Genomic DNA, 25626 nt, shown 5'->3' with positions numbered 1-25626 from the left:
GTAATAAAGAAAGAGCAGGAAAACGATCTCAGCAAATCAACTCTAATGACAAGCTGAAAAGAGACACAATGGTGACCTGAGGAAAGAGAATCAAAAGACATGAGGTATGGTGAAATGGCAGCTAAGGTGATGGGGCCTGAATAGGGTCGGGGGAAGGGTCACAGGGAGCTCAAGAGTTCAGAGTTCGTGGTACAGGTATGTCGGATACAGAAATGTATTGTGCAAGTCCCTGCCCCTGCTTCTTGGAACTCAGGTTAGCCTATCAGCTGGGGGTAGGGGTGAGATTTCACCTCTAGAAGTTTTCAGAAAGCCCCCATCATCCACCAAAATGCCAATATGGTGCCAGTTAGACCTAGTATTCATATTAGCACCCCACCTCACATAGCCTCTCTCACCCTCCTCATTTACTCATTCTCCAGATACCAGACATCCAAGCTGCACCAGGCATGTACTCCTAACTGAGAAAATCATGGCAATAAGATAGGAGTGTGGCCAAAGATGGTGTGCATGCCTTTAATCCCAGCTATGCCAGCTATGAAGTAAGCACAGGTAGCAGAATCATAGTCTTAAGTCCAGCTCTGGGCAACAGTGCATAAGACCTTATCTAAAAACTAACTAGGTTGGTCACTAGTAGCTCACACCTGTTATTCTAGCAACTGAGGAGGTTGAGATCTGGCGTTTGTGGTTCAAAGCCTGCACAGAAGACAAATTGGAGAGACTCTAGTCTCCAGTTGACCACCACAAAGTCTCAAGTGGGGCATGTCTCAAGTGGTAGAACACCAGCCTTGAGACTAAGGAGACAAAGCCCAGTCCATGAGTTCAAACTCTAGTAAATACATACATACATACATACATGCATGCATAAACAAAAAGATAAAGGGCTGGGTAAGTTGGCTCAAGTGGTACTGAAACTCTAGTATAGAGGTTTGCCCTCAGAAATTTCTAGAAAATAAGAGGGATGCAGACCCAAGTAGACCCAAGTGGTCACCAAGAAGAGGGGTCCTGTAGTTGCTGAGGGGCTTCAGGCCCTGCGGAGTCCTGAGTGCAGCGCCCGGAGCTTGGTAACCACCAGCACTGCCCAGGAACCGGGGAGACAGTGAAGGGACACCATGTGGAGAGTCCCCTTAGAGCAAGCAGTGCCAGGCTGTACCCCTCCTTCCAGCCAGGGGAAGGGATGGGCTCCTCTTAGAGCAAGGGTGGCCATTGACTGGAATGACCATTTGGACGCTGGGCTCTGTGCTGAGATGGTCACAATGCTAATAAACACAAAACCTCGGCATGTGTCATTTCAAATGCCCTGGCAGCCACCAGGGAAAAGGAAAAAGAAGCAGAGAAAATGAAACTTGGGAGAATGTTCTATTTAGCAAAAGAGATACCGTATGTCATTTCAACCTGAATGTTCTGGGGTTTTTGAGGTCGTTCACACTCTTTAGTCTATAACTCGTTTTTGATATCTTCAGGCATAGCCTGTCCTTCTTGGGCCATATTTTAGGTCTGTGAAGAGGGGCGGTTTCCAAATCCCACACTGAACAACCATCACCTCCCATCTTCCCATCCTACAACTAATGCTGCTCAACAGCGCCCTCTACCGCCACCTTTCTCCTGTTCTCAGCTAGAACAAGTTGAAACAAGTCCTCTAAATAGCCCGACACTTCTTTCCTCCTTTCTTTTGCCTCTCTGGTACCCTCCTCATTTTCCATTCCACAGGACTCAGCAGAGACCTCAGTTACTCTTTTTTTTTTTTTTTCGGTCCGGTCGTGGGGCCTGAACTCTAGGCCTGGGTGCTGTCCCTCAGCTCTTCAGCTCAAGGCTAGCACTCTACCACTTGAGCCACAAAGCCACTTCCGGCTTTTTTTCTTTTTGCTTATGTGTTGCTGAGGAATCGAACCCAGGGCCTCAGGCATGCAAGGCAAGCGCTCTACCACTGAGCCACCTTCCCAGCCCCCTCAGTTACTCTTTTCATAGCTTTTTCCTTCCAAATTTTTATTGTAAAATAAAATGATTTAAAAAATAAAGTGCACAAACAAACCATAAACAAGTAAACTATAGTGAATCATTTCTACTTAGGTCAAGAAACAGGATGTTTGTAACCATTCTAGTTGTTTCAGAGGTTGGACTCAGTGCCACCTTCACCCCTGTCTCACCCAGAAGAAACCCCCTGTGACTGTGTGTGACTTTGTGTGTGTGACTTTGTATGTGCATGCTTTTGTGTGTGTCTGTGTACATGTGTGTGTGAGAGAGAGATTGTACATGAGGCAGATAGCCTAGGGAAAATGAGGCATGGTAAATGGCTGCCAAGAATTAAAAAAACCAACAACTCAAGCTTAAAGCTTTGTTCTCTTAAGATTAAGGGAACACAGTCGTTTCGGGGGAAAATGAAGCAGGATAAACTAGGGGAAAAGAGATATTACAAGAGATATTCATTCATCTACTTCCCTTAAGATTAATGGACCAAAGTCATTTAGGGGAAAAATGAGGCAGGAGAAATTTAGGAAAATGAAGCTGGTGAAGGCAACTCAAAAACAGAAGGGCCATCTATGTTCCAAAGAAAATCAACAGGATGTATTTCTCTTCCTGAGAGATGCAGTTCGCACCCCAAGAATTAACATTTGTTTGGCAGGATATAGGCCTTCCTGAGAGAAACACTCACCCAAAATGTAAGCAACAAAATGCAGACAACAGGAGCCTGCCTTATCTCAAGGATAAGCATCTATTTTATGGCAGGATGCATTCTTACCTGGACCGAATGCCCAAAATATCCAGAAACTAAGAAAGCATAACACCTGGAGCACAGATAAAACAGCTATCTGTGCATAACTTTGAAGTCAGACTTTCTGCCTTTTCCATATAAATACCCTTAACAGCCAAGGAGCTGTGTGTGTCTGTGTCTCTCTTTCACTCCTGGAGAGCATCCACACTCTATTAGAGTGTGCCCCTTCCTTTTTGCTTGTCTGTCTGCTTTTTATCTGCTTGTCTATAAAGCTCCACCAAGTTCATCGTGACTTGTCCAGAAATCCTTATTCTGCCATCAAAGTCAAAGACCCTAAGTGAAGAATTCCTACTTTGTCACAAACCTTCACCTGCATCTGGGGCTTGAACTCAGGGCCTGGGTACTTACTGTCCCTTAACATTTTCACTCATGGCTAAGGCTCTACCACCTGAGTAACAGTTCCAGTTCCAGCTGTTTTTGATTAATTGGAATTAAGTTAGTCTCACAGACTCTGGAGTGGGCTTTGAACCATAATCCTCAGATCTCAGCCTACTAATAAGCAGCTAGGATTACAGGCAAGAGTCATCTGTACCTAACCCTTGTGACTTTTTGACAATGGTTCTTTGAGCTTTTCTCATTTTGTTCACCCAAGCACTAAAGGCTCTCATTTCTGTGTTCCTAGCCATCTCCCAAAGCCTGGTGTAATTAACAGTCTGCCACTCTCCTGCCTTGGATAGAAAGCCCTCCTTGAACCTGCTTCTCCTGCTGCCTCTGCCTGCCCTTTAACTCTAGTTTTTTCCCTGCTTCTTCCCGATTCTCTATCCTTTTACTGTCTACCTGCTCGTCTGCAGGATTGGAGCCTCATCTGAACTCTAAGGCCTACCTGTTCCAGGTGCACCAGCCTCAGACATAACCTTTGGAAGACCCCAGTGGCCTGCACCCCACCCTCTCCCTACAGACTTTCTCTTCCTCATTGTTTCACCTCTGCTAAAGCTTCCCTTATATCAGTACAGAAACCAGTTTGCCAGGATGTGCTAGCTGGCTGTGCAGTATACCGTAAGGGAAACAAGAAGCCTTTGCTTGCTCACTGGACCTGTTTCAGCACTTTAAGGAGGTAGAGAGCAACTAGCAGTCCTAAATGGGAAGTGGACCTCCTCAGAGTACCTCTCCAAATTTTGCCCTCTAGGGACCATTTGAGACTAAAGACATCTTCAGTTGTAACATCATCTTGAGGTTGAGAAACACTACTGGCACCTTGGAGGTGGAAGTCAGAAGTGCTACTAAACATCCTTACACGGTGCCTGATAGCCCATGATCCAGAGTTATCTGGTCCAAAATGGTCAGTTGTGCTAAGATTAAGAATTCCTGGTTGATGCCAGGCGCTGGTGGCTCACGCCTGTAATCCTAGCTACTCAGGAGGCTGAGATCTGAGGATCTCGGTTCAAAGCCAGCCTGAGCAGGGAAATCCTTGAGACTCTTGATTCCAGTTAACCACCAGAAAACTGGAAGTGACGCTGTGGCTCAAGTGGTAGAGTGCCTGCCTTGCACTGAAGAGCTCAGGGACAGTGCCCAGCCTGAGTTCAAGCCCCATGAGTGACAAAAATGAAAAACAAAATGAGAAAAAAAATCCCAGGTTAATTAAGCCAGGTGCCAGTAGCTCATTCCTGTAATCCTATCTATTCAAGACGCTTAGATCTGAGATTCGTGGTTCAAAGCCAGCCACAGTGGACACATCCAAGAGATTCCAATTAGCCAACAAAAAGCTGAGATAGAGGTGTGGCTCAAATGGAAAGCTGAGCAGGAGTGCAAGGCCCTGAGTTCAAGTCCCAGTAGCTAAGGTAGGAGGATGAACAGAACAAAACAAAACAAAACACACGCACACGCGCACACATACACACACACACACACACACACACACACACAAAACAAGAAATCTCAGGATAATGGGACACCGTGTATGTCTGAAGAAAAACTCAGCAAAGCACTGACGACCTGCAGGTACACTGTGGCAGGCATACCCCAGCTTTCACGCAGATGGCACTTTTCTCAGTGACAAACACCCAAACTTCTTTTCCTTATGTTGATTTTGTTTTGTATTTTAAAGGTTACCTTTACTTATTTGGAAATTGCTTCTGATCTTTTCAACTTTTGAGGGTTTTTTTTTTGTTTCTGTTTTTTGGTCTTTTTGTTTGTTTATTTTTTCAGTTGTGGGGCTTGAACTCTGGACCTGGGCGCTGTTCCTGAGCTCTTCAGCTCAAGGTGAGCGCTTTACCACTTGAGCCACAGAGCCACTTTCAGTTTTCTGGTGGTTAATTGGAGATGAGTCTCATGGACTTTCCTGCCCAGGCTGGCTTTGAACCGTGATCCTCAGATCTTAGCCTCCTGAGTAGCTAGGATTACAGATGTGAGTCACCAGCACCCTGCCAACCTTTAAGTTTTAGTGATCTTCTGTACTGCAACAGAACAGCCCCTCCGCCTCCCTCCCCCTCTAGGTACTGGGGGCACAGTGCCAGCCCCTGCTTCCTAGCCTGACTCAGAGAGTTCCTGTCTTCAAAGCACTGAGACCTGGTACTCCAGCATGGCTTACAGGAGGTTCTCAGTCAGTAGTCCTCACATTGCATGTTCATAGTATAGACACAAATCAATTCACTCAGCATGAAAGTACAGCCCTGTACAGTCACTAGGTAAAATGTAAGCAACAGAAATGAAACGTGGCTTGAGTTTAGGTAAAGCACCAGCCTTAAGCAGAAAATCCAAGAGAGAGTTCAAAGGTTTGAATTCAAGCCCCAGTACCAACACAAACACACACACACACACACACACACACACACACACACGACAAACAGCAAAATGCTGTGGATTCTTGGGTCCCTATTTTGGTGTTTACCAGCAATACTGAAATCACACTATGCTGCTAGACTAAGAAGACTTTGAAATGCACGTGATTGCTAGGGGGAAAAAGCATCATGAAGGCTAGGGTTGTCTGTGTAGGATTATAAGACGTAGGCCCACCTTATCTAGAGTTTAGCATCTAATGAACTCCTGATGGGCTGCCTGATGAGAGAGAGGTGCTTAGGACAGGGAGCCACTGGTCAGCAATTGAGTCTTGATTAAAGCCTACACACCGTCTCCCTGTTATACCACAAGACTCCACCATGTGGTTGTACCTATGTCTCTTGCTTTCTTGGGTCACACAAAACAATGGTCTCGCTGGCAGGAGACAGTGTAGGATGCGCTCTTTGCCTGCCTGCTCTACTTCTGATGCCTGGTATGTTGTTTTTCCCTCGGACTGATGGAGTGAGTGCATGGAACACACATTGCTCTCTTCTGCAAAGAAAAGAAACAGATGGTTTTTCTCTCACAGGATGGGAAGACAGCGGAGGATCTTGCTAAATCAGCTCAGCACGAGCATGTGGCAGGTCTCCTTGCAAGACTCCGAAAGGTGAGATGATGCTTCTCCGTCTAGAATTCTCTGCTTGTTTTTGTGTTAAAAAGTCTTCAGTGTGTTCTTTGTCAGTTCTGAGAATGAACAAGAAGAGGCTTTGGACACAGATTTTGGGAAGAACATCTCTCCTCTGTGGTTTGAATGTCTGTTGACTTAGATATGGAAGCAACCTATCGATTTATGGGGTGTATAGTTTAGATCCATTCTATAGTTGGCCTTGAAAAATAATCTGCCCTCTCCTGTTGTCTGTGCCTGGTCAATGAATGCTACCTCTTTTCTTCCTCATGTTTTGAGCTCCAGATACCATTTCAGCCCCTGTTTAGCAAACATTTCCCTAAGGTTTATAAAAAGCAATGACAAATATGATGATGTTGGTGTACTGTCTGCATACCCCCAAGGATTGTCTTCCCTTTAAGATAGGAGCTCTTCAGTGAACACCATTGTTGACTGCAGTGATATTTTAAGATTCAGTATTAAAAATTAGAACCATAAGCTAGGCGCGGGTAGCTCACATCTGTAATCCAAGCTACTCAGGAGACTGAGATCTGAGAAATGCGGTTTGAAGCAAGCCTAGGCAGAAAAAGTCCTGGGCAGAAAAAGTCCCTGTGAGACTCTTATCTCCAAATAACCACTCAACAAGCAGAAATGGCACTATGGCTCAAACTGGTGAAGCACTAGCCTTGAGCAAAAGAGCTCAGGGACAGCGCCTAGGCCCTGAGTTCAAGCCTCATGACTGACACAAAAACATTAGAACCATTGGCTGACTAATAATAATGTGTAGTAACTTGTCATACAGTGATGAGAATGGTTTTTTTCCCCTCCCTTATTTCTATTATTTATTTGTTTCTTTATTCATTTATTTTTGTGACTGTCCTGGGGCTTGAACTCGGAACCTGGGTGCTGTCACTTAGTTTTGTTGCTTAAGGCTAGGCTCTACCACTTGAGCCACAGCTTTATTTCTAACTTTTTGGTGAGTAATTAAAGAGGAGTTTCATGGACTTTTTCTACCTGAGCTGGTTTCAAACTATAATTCTCAGATCTCAGCCTCTTGAGTAACTACAATTACAGATAAGAGCCACTTGCACTTGGCTTGATTTTTCTTTTTTAAGATAGGTCCTACTGTGTAGCCTTGGCTGGCCTCATACTCCTACATTAGCCTCCTAAAGGCTGGAATTACAGGTATGCACTATCTCATGTGATATAGCCCTTAGAAATATTTCTGGAGAGCTTTTAGTTCCAAGAGTTTAATATATAGAGTCTCCCTGTATTCACATTATCATCCCTGCCATGTTGAAGATGCATACCCAAAGCCAGGCACCAGTGGCTCAGACCTGTAATCCTAGTCGCTCAGGAGGCTAAGATCTGAGGATTTGAACCTAGCCTGAACACATAAGTTCAGGAGACTTTTATCTCTAATTAACTAGCAAAAAGCAGTCAGTGGAAATAGAGTTCAAGCAATAGAGTGCCAGCCTTCAGTGAGAAAGCCAAGCAAGAGCTCAAGGCCCTGAGCTGTTGAGCATGAACAAGAAAGCATGCTCAAGATGCACAAAAAGAAGCGGTTTTTTGTATGCATTAACAAAAAAAGCATACAAAGGGGCTGGGAAGGTGGCTCAGTGGTAGAGCTCTTGCCTTGCATGCATGAGGCCCTGGGTTCAATTCCTCAGCATCACATAAGAAAAAAGAAAAAAGCTGGAAGTGGCACTGTGGCTCAAGTGGTAGAGCACTAGCCTTGAGCTGAAGAGTTGAGGGACAGTGCTTAGGCCCAGAGTTCAAGCCCCACAGCCGGACCCATCCTTCCCCCCCAAAAAAAAGAAACAAAAAAGCATACAAAGAAAGTAAGTGGTTATCTTTGGCTTTTTTTTCTTTTTTCATTACTCTGTTCTTCCCAATTTCTTTTAATGACCATGTCACAATTTCCATGAAACAAACTTTCTGTAAAGAAAGATAATTCAGTTGGCTTGTTGAGGAGATGTCTAAAGTAGGTTCCTGGTATCCCTCTGAGTTTCTGTTCCCTTGTTGAACACTGCAGAAGAGAGGATGGTGTATTTCCTTTAATATCTGCTGGAGGTCTGATCTTCACAGTTGTCACATAATCAAAGATGGAAGAAATAGGTTGGTGTCTTTTTTTGTCCTAGTTTTGGATTTTAAACTCAGGGCTTGGGTGCTGTCCTCCATCTTTTTTGCTCTACCACTTACTGCATAGCTCCATTTCTGACTTTTTGGTGGTTAATCAAAGACAAAGAATGGACCTTTCTTCCTGAGAGGAAGAAATGTCTAATGCCCTGGCTCACTCATTTATACCCCTTGTGCTTTGGGTGCAGTGAGCTGTTCCATAGGTCTGATCCCCTAAGATCCAGAGAGATCCAGACTCCTCTTAGCTCTGGAGATTCTGGAGATCGATAAGTTTGGACTATCCCTAGTCTAACCCACCTGCTCAGACAGGAAACACGCAGAGCACATTATGTGCCAACTCAATCTGTTGCCTTTGTCACCTTCAGATGACATCCGCTTCCTGGTGAGTCAGAAGATCAGCAACAATCTTTGAAGCTTTTCTAATCATGGTCTGGCCTTTTTTCACTTTTCTGTTTGTGTCTGTTTTGATTTTTGTGAAAATAAGTTCCCAAATATATAACTAGTTGCTCCTTAGGTCCATTGGATCCTGGGATGTAGCTTTGGAAGTGACAGGCCTATCCCAGCTGCCTCCTTGGAGACTGGAAGGGTGGCCAGAGATTACAGCAGGAGCAGATGCTCCCTGCAGAGAAAGCCAATCAAATCAATTTGTTTGTGGTCATAAATTGGGTCATAAGCTGAGCAGAATGAAGGTTCAGGAAGGAAAACATTTAGTGCCAGTTTTCTGTCGGTGTTATTTCTCCCATGCCCTTCCCCGCCCCCCATGTCTCTCACCAGGGTGCTGTTGGTGTTTCAGTACATGGGATGTCCTGTTTTTGTGGCTGTTCTGATTTCTGAACTCCAAAGGATGCTAATGTCATAGCCTCCCTTCCCCTGCTTCATTGTGGAAACTACAAACGACTCTACAGATTTTCAGATACCTTTATTCCCCCAGGATAGGTCACTCTGTGTGGATCTAGAGCACTCATGGGAGAGGGCCATGTTTGGAGGAATCAGGTACAGCCTGCCATTTCTCCCTTCCCATCTGGTCTCTGCCAGGGCCACTAAGCAACTGGGAATGTACTGTTGAACTTCTGCTGGGGCAGCAATGAAAATGTGGTTTCTGGAAAGAGGACCAAAGTCATCTTGTTTGCCTGTATGAATCGAGGAGAGCAGGAAAGGCTGTTTTGGTCATTAAACACTGCGGCATGAGTCTTTAATGATCCTAAAGACACAGTGACAAGAGACCTCACAGCCTTGTATTCAAAGGGTCCACATGGGCTGACCTCTTGGCAGTGTGGGACTGAGGAGGAAAAGGCCAAAGCCAGGTCTGTAGGAAGGAAGTTCATGGGCAGGACCTAAGGTGCTGAAACTCGGATCATGTGACATCACATGGGGACTTGTAGTCAGCCACAGTTGAGCATTTGCACTGCAGGAGTCAGCAAACCATGAGAACTAAGTCTTCCCTTTCCCACTGAACTAATTTACTGGCTTTAGGAGTCTCTGGCCACCCCCGGACATAAACTCTGGTGGGTGGATGCCATCTCCTAACAGGAAAAGGTTACCCATCTTGTTCAATTCCTGCCAAGATACAAAGCCCTGACCAGCCCTCCAAACCTACCCAGAACTGTGTTGTTACCTAGCCAAACTCAATCCTCTTTGACCTCGAGCAAAGGATTCTTTCTCCTGACTGATGGCGAGAGGGTTGCATTTAGAGTTTGTATTGGTATCCACTTTCCTATGTCCTTGCCAGTGCCATTTACTGATTTAGTTATTTTAATTGTGTACTTATACTGGGGCTTGAACTCAGGGACTTATGTTCTTACTTGGCTTTTCTAGTCAAGGCTGATGCTTTAGTACTTGGGCCACACTTCCACTTCTGTCTTTTTGCTGGTTAATTGAAGATAAGAGAGTCATAGACATTTCTGTCCAGGTGGCTTCAAAACTTGGATCTTAGATCTCAGCCTCCTGAGTAGCTAGGATGATAGGTTTGAGCCACCAGACCTGGTTCCACTCTTACCTGAGGTTTAAATAATAGTTTCAGACATCTGGGGAATTGGTTTATTTTATTTTGTGTGAATTATCAGGTTTTCTTTTCTTTTCTTTCTTTTTTTTTTTTTTGCCAGTCCTGGGGCTTGAACTTAAGGCCTGGGCACTATCCCTGAGGTTCTTTTGCTGAAGGCTAGCACTCTACCACTTGAGCCACAGCACCCCTTCCAACTTTTTCTGTTTAAGTGGTACTGAGGAATCAAACCCAGGGCTTCATGCATGCTAGGTAAGCACTCTACCACTGAGTTACATTCCCAGCCCATTGTGAGACTTTTCCACAAGCGGAAAACAAGTCGTTTTTCTTCTCCTGAGCCTAAGCCAGGACAGTGGGGGTGGTGCCCACTAATGTTGGAAAACAAGGAAGTATTGGAAGTTTCCCAGAATTAAAAATTCACTCGGAGTAGAACACATGGGCATAATTAGGAGCAGCCCACCCCTTCCTGCTGGGTCTGATTGCATCCTCCTGCCTTTCTACCCATGGAGGTCACTTCACTGCCCAGTGATCTTCTCTGGATCCCCAGATTGTGTCTCAATGTCAGCCTGCACAGGTTTATTCATCTTTGCCGATGAGAAAGTGAAAGCTAGATTATCAAGAAAAAGGGGCTAGAAGAAAGGAAACTAGAAGTCCAGAGCTTCTCTGAGCACTCCAGACATTCACTGCTGCACACATTTAACAGATCCCCCAGGTCAGCTGTATGCCAGGACCTGTTCTGACACTGCTTACAGTATGGACAGGTAAGAAAAGTGCTGGACACGGTAGGGCAGGCCAAGGCTTGGCTAGCCTAGCAATGGTCTAGAAGCCAAAGCCAGCCACCACCTGCTTTTGTGACTAAATCTTACTGCACCACACCCACGCCCCTTCATCTGCTCTCACCTCTGGCTGGTTTGCATGCAAGGCAGAGCTGGAGTGCATCAGGGACTGTCTTTCCCTTTGCAGAAAGCTTTTCTGCCCCCTGGTGTTTGTGTCAGGCACTAACCTAAGATGGTGAGCTGCAGTGATAGAGCGGGGGGGCACTTAAGAAAAACAGATAGATGCTGACAATCCTAGCACAGGAACAGGGGAACAGAACATGTGACACAATCCACCTCCATGACCACCTGGAAGGTTCTAGTTCAAAATTCTGAACATGTCAGAGTTGGGAGCTGTTTATGTTCCCTTCCCAATTGGTGTCCATCTGCACTGGGGAGGGCCAGCTCAGCCCCTGCATGCTCTGGGGTTCATGTGTGTTCCAGCCACTCCCACAGACCCAGTGGACACACACACCAGAGTATATCTCAAAGCAGGAGCCACACTATAGGCAGCCCCACGATCTCAGCTCCCAGCCCTCCCTTGCCCTAAGGCCAGTGGACAAGTTCCACCTGGTCCAGCCATTGAATGTAAGTGACCAAATCCCAAGGCCACCCAGCAAGGGTGGCCTTGCTGCTTACGTAAGTATTTATCATAGATGGACATGCATCTGTCCAAAAAATAGCATTCTTTAAAACAATGTTATAAAGATGAGGTACAGCGGGGTTACAGTTACATAAGTCAGGTAATGACGACATTTCTTTTAGGACAATGCCACCCCTTCCTCTCTCCCAGTTTTCCCCTCCTGTCCCCACCCAAAAATTGTATAGTCCATTTACAACAGAGAATTTGTGTTCTTAATCACCTTCTAGAACTATCTTTGAGTCCTTCCTTTGTTGTAAAACACATTAGAACTGGTTTAATGAAAGCTGCCTTCATAGAAACACTGCTGTATCAGGCAATTTCTTCTACTGCGTCATCTAGTGGCGATAGGTGAAAAAGCACCCTCCATGAGATTTTTATGGGCCTCAGGAATATGCATTCTCCCAGGTTCTCAATAGGAAGATGGGGGTGGAGGGTGGGGGGGAGTCTTCCTGCAGGACAAGGTTAGATTTCCTTAGAAGGGGGAAGACCTGAGGGTAGTTTTCTTGCATTTCAAGCTTGTGGTGAGCTCTATCCATCTCGATGGGAGAGATGTTTTCTGACATATGTTTCCAAGGCCATAGAGAATAACAGTGGGTACTCGCAGCCCGGTGCGCCATCTCCTGGTGGAAGGGAGAGAAGTCAGCCCCAGGGAGATGTGAAAGGTCCCTCCAAACTAAGGCAGGAAGTTGTGTGTGTGTGGGGGGGGGAGAAGTGGGGAGAGTGGGGGGAGGGAGGGTTGGGTTCATTTTCTTGTTCTTTGTCCTTCAAACTTCTTTTTCCTGTGGGCTGTTACCCAGGCCCCACTTGAAAAGTGAGTGTGTATATCCCGAATTGAGGGCATCATAAAAGCCAAATTGAAAATATAGTATCAGATATTTTTTAAAATCTTGTTTATGATCTCCATCATTGTTTAGGAAAAAGTTACTTAAGCTTGTGACCGATTCTCTGGGAAAGAATTGAGGTCCTAGACAGATAGATCCTGAGGATGGAGGAGATTGTGTTCACACCAAGATCAGCCAGCAAATGAATCTGCCCATGAAATAAAATCCCAGAGAAGGGCTAACATGAGATGTACCATTTGTTGGTGCTAGCCTACGCAAGAGGGGCTTTTTCTCTTTCTGTGTGCTTTTCTTTTCCCCCTGCCTCAAGATCAGGGCTTGGGCACTGTCCTAGCTGTTTTGCTCAAGGCTAGTTAGTGCTCTTGAGTCACAGGTTCACTCCACCTTTTCAGTGATTAATTGGAGATGAGTCTGTCTTTCTCAGGCTGGCTTCAAACCAGGGTCTTCAGATCTCAGGCTCCTGAGTAGCTAGGATTACCGGTGTGAGGGACCAGTGCCTGATTTTTAATTTTTTTTTTTTGGTAGCAGTTACTTAACAATCTTACTATCAAGATGCCCCCACAGCAGGGCTCTGGTGGCTGTCAGACACATGACAGTTACTGCTGCATCTTCTTATTTTGTTTCCATGCCTCTTCTGACCCGCTCCAGTTAAAGGCACGCACATCCCAGCAGCATCCCTGCACTGAGTTGGAAACCATACTTATAAAGCTTAGACATCACTTCACCCTCATCTCACAGGGGCAAGGTAACCCAGTAACTACACTATGGAAGCAGGGTGTGTGGGTAACTGTATTCAAGTCCTCTGAGAGTTGAAAGGCCAGAAGACTGCTTCCGAATGATGAGCTGCTTATTCCTGTAGACAGGATAGAAGTGTTTGCTAGAGCTCCGTTTGTGCATAAACCAGGCAGAAATGAGCCACAGGATGGCACCATTTCCCCATGAAAACCAAGTGCTCCAGAATCCAGTGTGAAAGCAGGCTTTCTGCCTTTCTCCTGTCACAGACAAAGCAGTCACTGGCTGGTAAAAAGGACGTGTCTGTGATTTAAGGTGTTAAGAGTTCCATCTTCCCTATGAGTTGTTCACAATCCAAGGTAATCGCTGTCAGCACTGTGATGCACCTGTATACAACACTCAAGTGTGCTTCTATGTATAGCTATGGGCAGGGCTAGTGTATTGGAAAGGACGATGGCGGCTGATTCTCCACATTAAGTAAAATCAAGTGATATGAAAAGACAGAAAGCCGAGCAGTGTTTAGCTAGGAGCTAAGGAGACGGGCAGGGCTGTTAATGGGTAGGACTTCCTATAATGAGTAGGACTTCCTGTGAGATGGGACTTTGGATAGAATAAGATAGAGGTGGTGGTTGTACAGTGCTGGCAATGTGTCCAGAGCCTCTGAATCACACACTATATGATGATTTCAGTATTCTGCTTACCAGAATTTTCTCCAGTTTTTCAGTTGGGTGCTGGTGGCTCATGCCTGTAATCCTTAGCTACTCAGGATGCTCAAATCTGAGGACCAAGCTTCTAAACCAGCCCACGCTGGAGACTCTTTCCTGTTAACTACCAAAAAGTTGGAAGTGGAGCTGGGGCTCAAGTGGTAGAGTGCCCACTTTGAGTAGAAAAGATAAGGTACAGGGCCTAACCCTGAGTTTAAGCCCCAGTTACTCTCTCTCTCTCTCTCTCTTTCTCTCTTTCTCTCTCACTCACACACACTCACACACACACAATCAGTAGAGATGGAGATGTGGGGGGCATGTATAACATGAGTACAAATTACAGCTAGGAACCTGGAGTCATCAAATGTAGTCCCCTCAGCATCCTGTGACTAATGGGCTCTTGTTCCTATGTTTCCAGGACACACACCGAGGACTGTTCATCCAGCAGCTCCGACCCACGCAGAACCTCCAGCCAAGAATCAAGCTCAAGCTGTTTGGCCACTCAGGGTCTGGGAAAACCACGCTGGTGGAGTCTCTCAAATGTGGGCTGTTCAGGAGCCTTTTCCGAAGGCGCCGGCCCCGGCTTTCCTCCACCAACTCTACCCGGTTCCCACCGTCCCCTCTGGCTGCTAAACCGACAGGTAGGCGCCTTCAGATGGCCTCCATGTCTCTGGGAGCTGTTGATCTCTATACCCTCCACTCAGTGACTCCTCTGTTTTGGTTGTTGGCCTGAGTATGACTGGATCCTATGGCCTTGGTGGCTGTTGACCTTGGATCCATCCTCTTCTTGTCCAACAATGGCCAACTGCCCCAGCCCTGGAACAAAAAGGACTTGAGAGACATCACAGTCGCACTCAACCTCCACTCCTCAGAGGCAACAGCTTCATTCCTCTTCCCTCGTGTCCCTTTTCCATGTCCGGTCACGGAAGTAGGCTTCCATTAGTGCTGCCTCACTGTAATTAGGGGCTTCCAGGTTGCTTGGTGAGACTTGGGTCTTAGGGCTCTAACACGATCTGCTCTTGGCAGGTCTGGAGGGGGGGCGCTGCCCTACCTCTCATCTGGGTCACCCAGACCTCAGAGCTGCCTTCTGCTGCTGAATCCCACTTCTTCCTCACCCCACCCAGGCAGCAGGAGCCCGGTTCCTCCAATGGGATGGTTAGGAAGATAAAGGCTCTTCTTAATTTAACCCATGCAGCCCTATTCTCCTGTCTTTCTGGCATCCCATCATTCTAAAGGAGAGGAGCTTTACCTCCAGTCGGAGCTGAAGGAAGAGATCCTTCCATATGCTTTCCCTCTGCTTGGGAAAAGTACACGTCTCAGACAGATGACATGAGGATTTGTAAGTCATGAGAAAGTAACACAAAGGAACAAGAGAAGGGAAAGGAAACACCCAGAGATACCCTAGCTTGCAAGCTGAGTGCTCCTCAGAAATGAAATTCCAGAGTATGAGTGGATACTTTTGTAGAAGGCCCATGAGAAGAGCCTCGAGAGTTTGGTACCGCACCCGTGAAGCTGGATTCCAGGCCTGAAGCTGGATCATTTCATTTCATGATCAATATTCTGGGAGGTCACATCACAAACCCATTACAGCCCAAACTAACCCAAGGCCAAGTGATAGATGGTATGTCTGGCCTGGATGAGATGGGTGGGTGCTGTGGATTGTGTAGAACGAGGAAAGGGATAAACAAAACAGAAATCATTACCAGTGTTTAAATCAAGAGATGGCCCCTGGAAAGCTGAGTATTTGCCTTCTTTTAGAACATTGGAAGCATCGGCTACAGTGGATTCACCTTCCTGTCTGGCCTCTCATTTGAGAAGGCAGTGCTCTGTTCCTCAAAACTGTATCCTTTCTCAGCCTAAGCGTCCGTTAGAACAGGGGAGAACACAAAAGCAGACCCCCTACCTATGTGTGAAATTCTATCCTGTGACCAGCCATATTTCAAGCCGGTGAAGAAAGGACAGTCTGCTTGGAGCAGGAATGATTTGAAGTGTAGGATGCCTGGGTAAGGTCATCCTGGCCCCAAGGTGGCCTCAGGGAAGACCTAGGTAAGGGCTGAATGCAAAACCCAGAGCAGCTGTCATTGCTGAAAGCCCTAGTGGCTTGGCTGCTCCAGAGAGTGGGCAGGCAGAGGGCTTCTCCGTCCATCCTGGAAGAAGGCAATTCTTCAGCCATGAAATCCAACACCTAGCTGCAGCCCATGAAGAGGCAGGAATGGTGCCCACAGGCTTCAAAATACTTTTTCCTTCTGTCTCAAGGAGTCCAGGCACACCCTGGTGAGACACCTGTGGCTCCACATTAAGAGAGATTCCACTCTGCACAGTTAGGGGTGGAGTGGATTGGGTGCAGCTCTGCACTGGGGAAGGGCTTAGTCATTCTCTGGCCCTTCCAGCTGATTTATCCACAGAAAGATGTTCTCAGAGTAGCTGAGCCTGGCACCGTGATTGAGGCCTTGGGAAGCTCAGTGTCTGGCAGTAGACGGTGCTTACTGAGGAACAGAAGGTGTTGTTAGTTTCGCCACCCCTGGAGAAGCCATACCTGCGTGCATGCCTCCAGCTGCGTCCACAAGCTGCAGCCTTGTTACCTTGTGGTGGCACTTTCTTGGCTGTGCTCTGCTCTTTCCCAGCTAGAGGCCAGGATTCTTGTGACTTCTCCTGGAATGGTCAGACCGTGGTCCTTTCTATGGCAGAGCCCCAGGCTTTTGGCCCTTTGGCATTACTACTGAAGATGCTGGAAACAAAGATTGAGTTCCCAGCCAGGAGATAGGGCATGTTACTCAGCTTCGTGGCTCACTGATGGCTCAGTTGTGGTTCTACAAGATGAAAAGAAATATCCAACTTCATCTTTCCCTTGACTAGAGAACCGCATTTCAGAAAGACATAGGACCCTAGCATCAAAATGAGCTCTTCCTCAGAGACTTCCACTTGTTACCTCTGGGGGGCAGTAGTGAACAAAACTCACAAAAAAATGTTTCCAATGTCATGATTTGTTCTCTTTCTCAATAAGCTATTATTTGAAATCTGCTATATGCAAAACTTTTATTCCCCACAAAAGCCATCATCAAGATGGAAGCTACTTACCAAATATCACCTACCCTATTCTGCAAGGAATTGCTTTCCTACCATGCCTACTCCTGGCACATGGTCCTCCTGGGTACAGGTGGAAGGCCAAGAGATGGACAGACAACATTCCCAAAGCTCTAGTGAGACATGGAAGAAAGATCTACAGAAAAGTATGCTGAGATGTCAGCCATGATTGGCTATGCCACTTTATTTTCTTCTCATATTCCTGTTAGCCACGTTTTATGCTTTTGTAATCAGAATAATGTGTGTGTGTGAGAGAGAGAGAGAGAGAGAGAGAGAGAGAGAGAGAGAAAGAGAGAGAAAGAGAGTGAGAGAGAGAATCTTTCTCCTTTGCTGCCCTTCCCATTTTCCCATTTCTGTACCCAACCTTTCCTGGCTCACTCCATGGGTATTCCTGTTACCTTCATCCCGAGTCTTCATTCTTGGTCCCAGAATACAGATTTCCATCTTGTCTTTCCAGGTGGAGATGATCATTTCTCTGGCCATTTGCAATGTCTGTCATTACCATGAACCAACTGTGCCATGTGGTGAAGGTTTACTCATTGAACCCCCTCCCCAGTACATTCATTCAGTCAGTACTCAGGTAGAACTGGTCACAGGTCACACCCTGAGTCACAGTTCTGAAGCAGATGGGAGGCTTCCGCCCTCACTGTGAGGGGCCTGGTGGGCTGACTGCTAAGCCATGGGAATAGCAAGATGCTGGGGCCTATTCTTCTGTACAGGGGAACCTGACATCTACCTGTACCCTGCAACACACACACACACACACACACACACACACACACACAGAGTCTGTCACCATTTATTAGTTCCATGTTACTGTCTTTTTCTTTTTTTTTTTTCTTCAGTGTGTGGATACTTGGGTTTCAACTGGGCCTGAGCACTGTCCCTGAGCTTTCTCTCTTAAGACTGTTACTCTGCTACTTAAGCCATACCTCAACTTGTGGCCTTTTGCTGGTCAATTGGAGATAAGCCTCTCACAGATTTTCCTGCCCCAACTAGCTTCGAACTGCTATCAGCAGATCTTAGCCTTCCAAGTAGCTAGGATTACAGGCATGAGACACCAGCATCAGGCTTTCATATTATTGAAATATGTTGGTTTGAAAATGAAACAGTTAATATCCTTCCTATAAATGGAAAACCAGTACCACCACCACAGTTAAAAAGAAACACAGAAAAGCAGGTGGTAGAAATCCATCTGTGTCTCTCCTTATTAAGGAGGGAGGTTAGCACTTACTGAGGGAATCTGAGAGACTGCCTGCCCAAATTAAGACTTGCTGTTAGAGCAACCAGAGGCTTTCAAGGGATTCTCAAAACTCCTATGGCGAGGGTCAGTGGATTTCATACCATGTCTTAGGACTGTCTAAATGCCTTTATAGTCAGCCTGAATAAAAGAACTTCATGTACCACAGTAATGTACATCTCTGTCACTCTGCCTGGTGGACACCCCCATGAAACTTTAATGAAAGGATGGTCATGAGGGGGAAGCAAGACAAAATAGAAGAGATGTTGTCACACTAGCTAGGAGGGAAGCCATTATTCCTGGTGTCCTGGGGAAGGTGAGCTTTGGGGAGAAGCAGAGGCAAGTGAACGAAAAATGAAATATCCTCACCTTGCCCTCTCCTGTGGCCCCTATCAGCTGCCTCTAGTCTAAAACCAATTGGCAAGCGAGCTTCCAAAATGCAGTCCAGAAGGTCAACAACATCTGGGAAGCATAGAGCAGGACAGAGAGAAGTCTGGTAAAGTTCTGGGATATAGACTTTGACTTCCCAAGAAGGAAAATGCAAGGTGGAGCTGGGAGGGGAAAACAAGTACATACCACCCTTTTTGAGATCTCTTTCTGGCCTACAGTCTCTGTGAGCATCAACAATCTGTACCCTGGCTGTGAGAATGTGAGCGTGAGGAGCCGCAGTATGATGTTTGAGCCTGGCCTCACCAAGGGGATGCTGGAGGTGTTTGTGGCCCCATCTCATCACCTGCACTGCTCAGCTGATGACCAGTCCACCAAGGCCATTGACATCCAGAATGCCTGTCTGAATGGTATGTACCACCTGCCCCACAGGAAGGAGCTTGTCCCAGAAAGTAGATACCACACTTAAAGAAAATCCCATATGAACTGGCACTGACAGTGTCCCAGAAATGGACACTGGCTAACTCCCCTGAAAAACATCTAAACAGTAGAGTTTCATCTGCACCTAGCAATGCACTTAGCACAAAGTAGATGCTTCATACCTGACTGGTGAATAAGTGGGAATACCTTTCACTGTTAGAACCGAATGCCCATCTAGATGAAAAGTCATAAAACACACACTACCAAATTTGCAGGACTGGGTTTGAGAAAGATTTTTTTGTTGTTATTTGTACCGGAGTTTAAACTCGGTGCCTCATACTTGTTAGGCTGGTGCTCCATCACTTGTACCATGTCTCCAGCCCAGTTTTTTGCAGGTTACTTTGAAGATATGGAGTCTTGCAGACTTGTGTGCTTGGGCTGACCTTAAACGATGATCCTCCGCATCTCAGCCTCTTGACTAGGATTACAGGCATGAGTTACAAGTACCCAGCTCACAAGAGATTATGTTTAAATACAACTAGAATCATAGCTACTGGTGTGTGTGAACATAGGTACTTCTTTTTACATATGCACAATTTCAAGTGGTTTGCTTGTTTGTTTGGAGGATAGAACCTCATTATGTAACGCAGGCTGGCCTTTAACTTTTCATCCTCTGCGTCAGCCCCTCAGTTGCTGGGACTACAGTCATGCACCGCCACATCTTGCTAAGTGTATTCTTCCCTTTCAGGCATTTACAAGGGGATGAAGCTTTCAGTCTTTCTAGGGAAGATTTCCTTTACCCAGCATACACTGGGTGATCATGGGCTGAGAAAGGAAGCCCAGAGACCAGTGAGGGATGCCTTTTTCAAAACCACTCAGTGTCACAGGAACCAACTGAATTCAAGGAGACCAACATTGCCTCCTTCTGAGGGTGATGTGTCCCAGTTAACCTGACCACCTTCCACTACACTCATCTCAAAGGTTCCATCATCTGTTAATAAAGAACCTGTTTGGCTATGACATAATATCTGTTAAAGGCTGTGGTGTGTATCTAGCATGGAGAGGCCTTCAGAAGATGGCAGTTTGGAGTCATTCTCAAGTCAGCCTTATCCTATATACAAGCAGTAAAACATTAGACTATCCAGTGTTTGCTGCCTAAAGTTGAGGTTATTAAATATCAGTATGCCTGTGAATCACCTGGAGGACTGGGCCCTTTAGGACCTAGTGACTCAGAATTCATCAGGTCCGAGGGGAAGCCCTTAGAACAGATGCTGCTGTTCTAAGGAGCCTTGCTTTGAGAACCACTGGATGCAGTGAATAGAAGTAGAAGTCATGGGTGTTTGCTCTCTTCAATATTGAGTGTTCTGCCAGAGCCTCGAAACAGAGCTGGCCTGGCAGCACAGACAGAAGGGAAGTTTGCCGGTAGGTCTCACTTTTTCTGTCTCCACCTGCTTCTCTGCAGCTCCATCTTCATACAAGTCAGGACCCCAACATGCAAACTTACCAGAATTTTCTCTGCTAGACTTTTCGCTGCTCAATTAGAGTAGTCGCCCTGTACTCCAAGAGAGGCTGTAGAAATGGCTTTAGATATTACAGAACAACTTTATTTTTACAGGGAAGGAAGGTACTGGGGTTTGAACTCAGGGCCTCATGCTTGCTAGGCAAGCATTCTACCACTTGGCCCATTGTTCTTGGTTTGTGCCCAGGCTGGTGTATGTGGCTTCTGCAAAACTGAGATGGCAGGCTCACCCAAGCTTTTCACCTGGGCTGGCCTAGAGCTGAGATCCTCTTGATCTTAACCTCCTGAGTGGGAAGGATTACAGGCATGTGTCACCACACCCAACACAGAACAACTCTGATTACTTGGTTTCTGGAAACACCAAGGGAGAACATTAGAAGGAAAGAGACTTCTACTCCTGAAACATAAGAGTCTTGTAAAGAAGCCTCAGAGGATGGAAGGTAGATGACACTGTCTCAGTAAAACATGGCAAAGTAGAGGTGGGGTTGTTACATGTCCAGGTGGCTAGACAGTCACTGGGAAGCCCTAGTTTCTGTTAAAAGTCCACATCAGCATCTTGCAGCAGACTCTGGGGCGATCAGTGGTGCCCGTAGCAGCATATTGGAAAGCAATGCCTCCCCTTCCACACAAGTGTTATTTCCTGTTTCTCCCCTTCCCATCTAGTGGAATCCCCTTCCTCAACGTTTCTCCATCTCTTCCACATCCAAACTACCTGCCAGTTACACATCTCCACCTGTGCAGAGAAGCCAGCTCCCTTTCTTTTTCCTGTTCCTGGGATTGAACTCAGATCTGCAAGCACTCTACAACTTGAGCTACATTCTTAGTCCTGTTTTAGCTTGTTTTAAAGATGGAGTCTCTCAAAAGCTTCTCCTAGGCTAGCCTGCAACTGTAATATTTCCACTTAACCTTCCCAAGGAGCTGGGATTCCAGGCATGTGCAGTGATACTCACTTGACTGACTCACTTCTGACCAGCCAGAACAGATCCCTGGATCACTTCAGAAAAGTGAACTTATTCACGGTGTCACCAAAATTACTGTTACATCTCATAGTGATATAACAATATTTGGAAAATTTTATATCTCATTCTATTCTAAATATTCATACCTATTTAAAAATATGAAACTTTTTCTTGTGTGTTGTCTTACTGAATTCTACTCTAACTCTGTGGCTCCTTCCTCATCAGAAGTAAGCTCTGTAGGTAAAGATGGAATATGCATATTAAGTCGATATGTGTCTAAAACTGTGCTAGGTTGAGTGTACTACTGCACATACTTCTGGGGAAGCAGATGAGATTGACCATAGTTCCTTTCCCAGGAAGATGGCTCTTTTTTTATATATCAATATTTGAGGGAGAAAAAAAAAGATATATTTATATAGTAACATATAATTTCCACCTACGTATCTAAGTTGTACACATACCACACTCATATGGGTGACTCTCCAGGATATTTTGAGTAGATAATAATTATATTAATATAGCAAAGGTAATACACTGAAATAAGCAGATTCATAGAGAAGGAGAACAACAAATGTGGCTATGGCTAGCATAGTGAAGTAAGTATTGCTTTGGGTCTATGCATCAGGAGGGGTGGACTCATGAATATATGTGTGTATCTACATACATAAATGGTGTCCTTATAAGTGTCTGTGTGTTCTTATGTACAGATGAATGCCATAAGAATACTGATCCTATACCGAATCCCTCAGAACGATTGTGTTTGAAGTCTGTGGTGGTGTTTCAGGATAGTAATCTGTATTTTTCTTTTTCTGTAGGAGTTGGTGATTTCAGCGTGTGGGAGTTCTCTGGGAATCCTGTGTACTTCTGCTGCTATGACTATTTTGCTGCAAATGATCCCACGTCCATCCATGTTGTTGTTTTTAGTCTAGAAGAACCCTATGAGATCCAGTTGAACCAAGTGATTTTCTGGCTCAGTTTCCTGAAGTCTCTGGTCCCAGTGGAAGAACCCATAGGTGAGCTGAGCCCAGGGCCAGAGTGTGCCCTGCTGTCTTCCTGCTATGGCCCCGGCTTTGCCCACAGCTATGGCCATGCTCAGACTCTGCAGCTTGGATTTATATCTGGGGCTCCCTTCCTTTCCCTTTCTCATTGGGAGTTCTTCTTTCGTGGTACCATGTTCCTTTCTCAAAGACTTCATCCTAGACAATTCTTTGAGCCAGTTCTCACTTCCTTCTGCACCTTAGAGCCTTGGTCATTCTTGCTGGGTGCAGAGTGGAATCCCCCTTGGATAGCTCTCACTCTTGTCCTAGAAGGGCCCAGGACCTCAGCAGGATGAGCTGACTCCATTTAGACCCATCCACTCTGGAGAAAAGACACCAAGCAGTCTGCCTGTGGCACGTGGCCTTTCTTCCCTTTAGGAAGGATGACATGGAGTGAGTGGACTTCTGTTGTTATCTACAACAGGGGGAGTACTCTTCTCTGGGGAAATGCCCTGTTCCAATGCCAATTTCTTGTTCCAGAAAGACAGGACAATAAGATAAATTTAGCTTGATTCTCCCTCTAGTGCTGCCTTTTTTTTCTTTTTTTCCTTTTTTTTCAGCCTTCTCCTTTGTGGACTTTTCTTTTGAGAGAGTCCCCATTAGCAAGAAGCCTGCTGTGTGAGTTGAATGCAGTTTCTCTCTGAGACTGGGAAATGGCTTCCTCTGGTCCTGTGTAGGGCACCCGCTGATCAGGGATCTAATCTTCCCCTCCCACTCAGCAGGAGCTGTTTAGAGGAGGTCTTGAGAGCTGCCTTTTGTGTTGGCTTCTGTTCTGGAGCCTCCTTGAGGCTCAGGATGGCTTATCCGTGTCATACTGCACAGCGGGCTCAAAAATCTCCATCCGGTGGACAGGTTGCACATCATGACTCAGTTGACCTAGGCATGAGGCCAATCACCTCTTCACCTGGGCAGAAGAACTCGTCAGGTAAGGAAGAGGCCTCATGTCCTGACAGAGTTTATTTTGTGCCCTCAGCCTTTGGCGGCAAGCTGAAGAATCCACTCAGAGTTGTCCTGGTGGCCACACACGCTGACATTATGAATGTGCCCCGTCCAGCTGGAGGGGAGTTTGGCTATGACAAAGCCGCATCTCTGTTGAAGGAGATCAGGAACAGGTGAGGGGCGGCCACTGGCTGTCAGGGGAGGGGTGGGTGGAGTCTTCCTGCCCCTGGGACCTGAGTGGGGTATGAAAGGCAGCAGAGGTCACATGACCCACATGAGGACTATAAGGCCTTTCTTCCTGGTTGATCTTTTTGCTTGCACTTTTCTTATTCAAGCGAGTACACATTTAACAGCCAAGCACAGAGTGCATAATAGGAAGCTTCTCTCCTACCTCCCAGCCCCTCTGCCCACAGAGAACTTCTGTGGGTTCCTGTTGCCTTCACTCTTTTCCTGGTCATCACCATAAAACAATCCGTGTGAACAAACTTTTTCTGTAATGGGGCTGAATGGGATAGGAACATCAGTGAATCAAATGGACGAGGGTGCATCTCATCTGAAGTATTGTGGATCTTTGTGTCCCTTACAGTGTGGGCTCTCCAGGTAGGGTCAGGGGTCAAATACCAATTTTTTGCTTAGACTTTTGATCAGTCATATCAATGGCTAGAATGACATAGGTGCACCCTGGAGAGCTTACAAAGAAAGGTTTGTTTAGCTCAAATGTTTTTGGAGGCAAGAAGTCAGCCTGTCACTGTTTCTGGTGAAGACACCCATTGGTTGTGTCACATCCTGGCTCCTGGCATCACTGAGAACACCTGCTGTGACCACACAATGATACAGGAAGCCAGAAGTTCAAGGATCAGCCTCCCTCTTTTGTAACAACCCTGCTCTGAGAAGTACTGTTACCATGTCCAAAGTTCCCATGGTCATTGGGTAGTACCCTGATGACCTTAGCTCTCTTCATTTAGGCCTCACCTGTTAAAGGTTGAACCCTTGGTGTATAGGCTACAGCTAAACCATAGCAGATTTCATTTTTTGAAAGATATGTGAACCCGCAGCTCTAGATCACATGCCACAACACACATCTCAAATGGTCTTTCTGAGAAGTGTGTCTCTTGTCTCCCACAGATAGAAACTGGTCTTCTATGGCTATTTTCAGACAGGCATTGTAACTTTCATCTTTTGTTTTTCCTTCCTTCCTCCTGCCTACCTCCCTGCCTGCCTTCCTGCTTCCTTTTTTCTTTTTTTCTTTCATCCTAGGGATTAAATTCAGGACCTCAAGCTTGCTAAGCAAACACTTCACCACTTAAGCCCCTTTTTGTGTTGGATATTTTTAAGGGAGCAACTAGCTTTCTTTCCAGGATGTGATACTCCTGCTTGTGCTTCCCAGTGTTGCAGGAATGATAGGCATGTACCACTGCACGCAACTTGTTTTCTACCTCTTAGTCACTCTACTTTGAGCAGCATCTCCTGTCTTCACCTGGAAGTGAGTACATTGGCCTGCCTTTCCCTGAATCAGGAGGAGCTCACAGCTTTCCATACTGTGTTCTGCAACTGTGTAGAAAACGATATTTCCCTGTGTATGACTAAAGTGAACCCATATTTTCCCACACCTCTATATACAGTCATCTAGCAGAGTCCCAAATGGGCCTGTGCAGGGACACCAGGAGTCAAACCAGCCAATAGTGCCAGTAGTTTCCAGGTCCTTGCCCAGGAAGACCTGGTGGGATGGAATCAGGACTCATAAGGTCCCTGCTCTCACTCTTAGGTTTGGGAATGATCTGCACATCTCCAATAAGCTATTTGTGCTGGATGCTGGGGCTTCTGGGTCTAAGGACATTAAGGTTCTTCGGAATCACCTACAAGAAATCCGGAGTCAGATTGTCTCGGTGAGTACGCCCTGCAGGGCCTGTTCCTAGCCCTTACCATACCTGCTCAGGGTGAACCAGGAGTTGGTCTGTCTGATGTCCTCTTGGTTTGCATTGGTTTTGAGGGAACAACTTCACAGTAGGACCCAAGATTCT

At 46.1% G+C, this 25626-nt stretch overlaps 1 protein-coding gene across 2 annotated transcripts in view; it reads left to right on the top strand.

The window, feature by feature from the left end:
- Positions 1-25626, top strand: part of Dapk1 (death-associated protein kinase 1) — a 194424-nt gene that overhangs the window by 156943 nt on the left and 11855 nt on the right. For both annotated transcript variants that reach the window (XM_013031803.1, XM_013031804.1), the window contains exons 19-24: positions 6075-6152; positions 14439-14661; positions 18953-19141; positions 22445-22642; positions 23640-23778; positions 25371-25491. In XM_013031803.1, coding sequence (XP_012887257.1) covers positions 6075-6152; positions 14439-14661; positions 18953-19141; positions 22445-22642; positions 23640-23778; positions 25371-25491 — 948 coding nt within the window. The remainder of the gene's footprint in view (positions 1-6074; positions 6153-14438; positions 14662-18952; positions 19142-22444; positions 22643-23639; positions 23779-25370; positions 25492-25626) is intronic.

Source organism: Dipodomys ordii, unplaced genomic scaffold (genome assembly GCF_000151885.1).
Source record: "Dipodomys ordii isolate 6190 unplaced genomic scaffold, Dord_2.0 Scaffold143, whole genome shotgun sequence".
Lineage (NCBI taxonomy): Eukaryota > Metazoa > Chordata > Mammalia > Rodentia > Heteromyidae > Dipodomys > Dipodomys ordii.
Note: the sequence above shows the minus strand (reverse complement) of the source record. Positions and strands in the feature narration are given on the sequence as shown.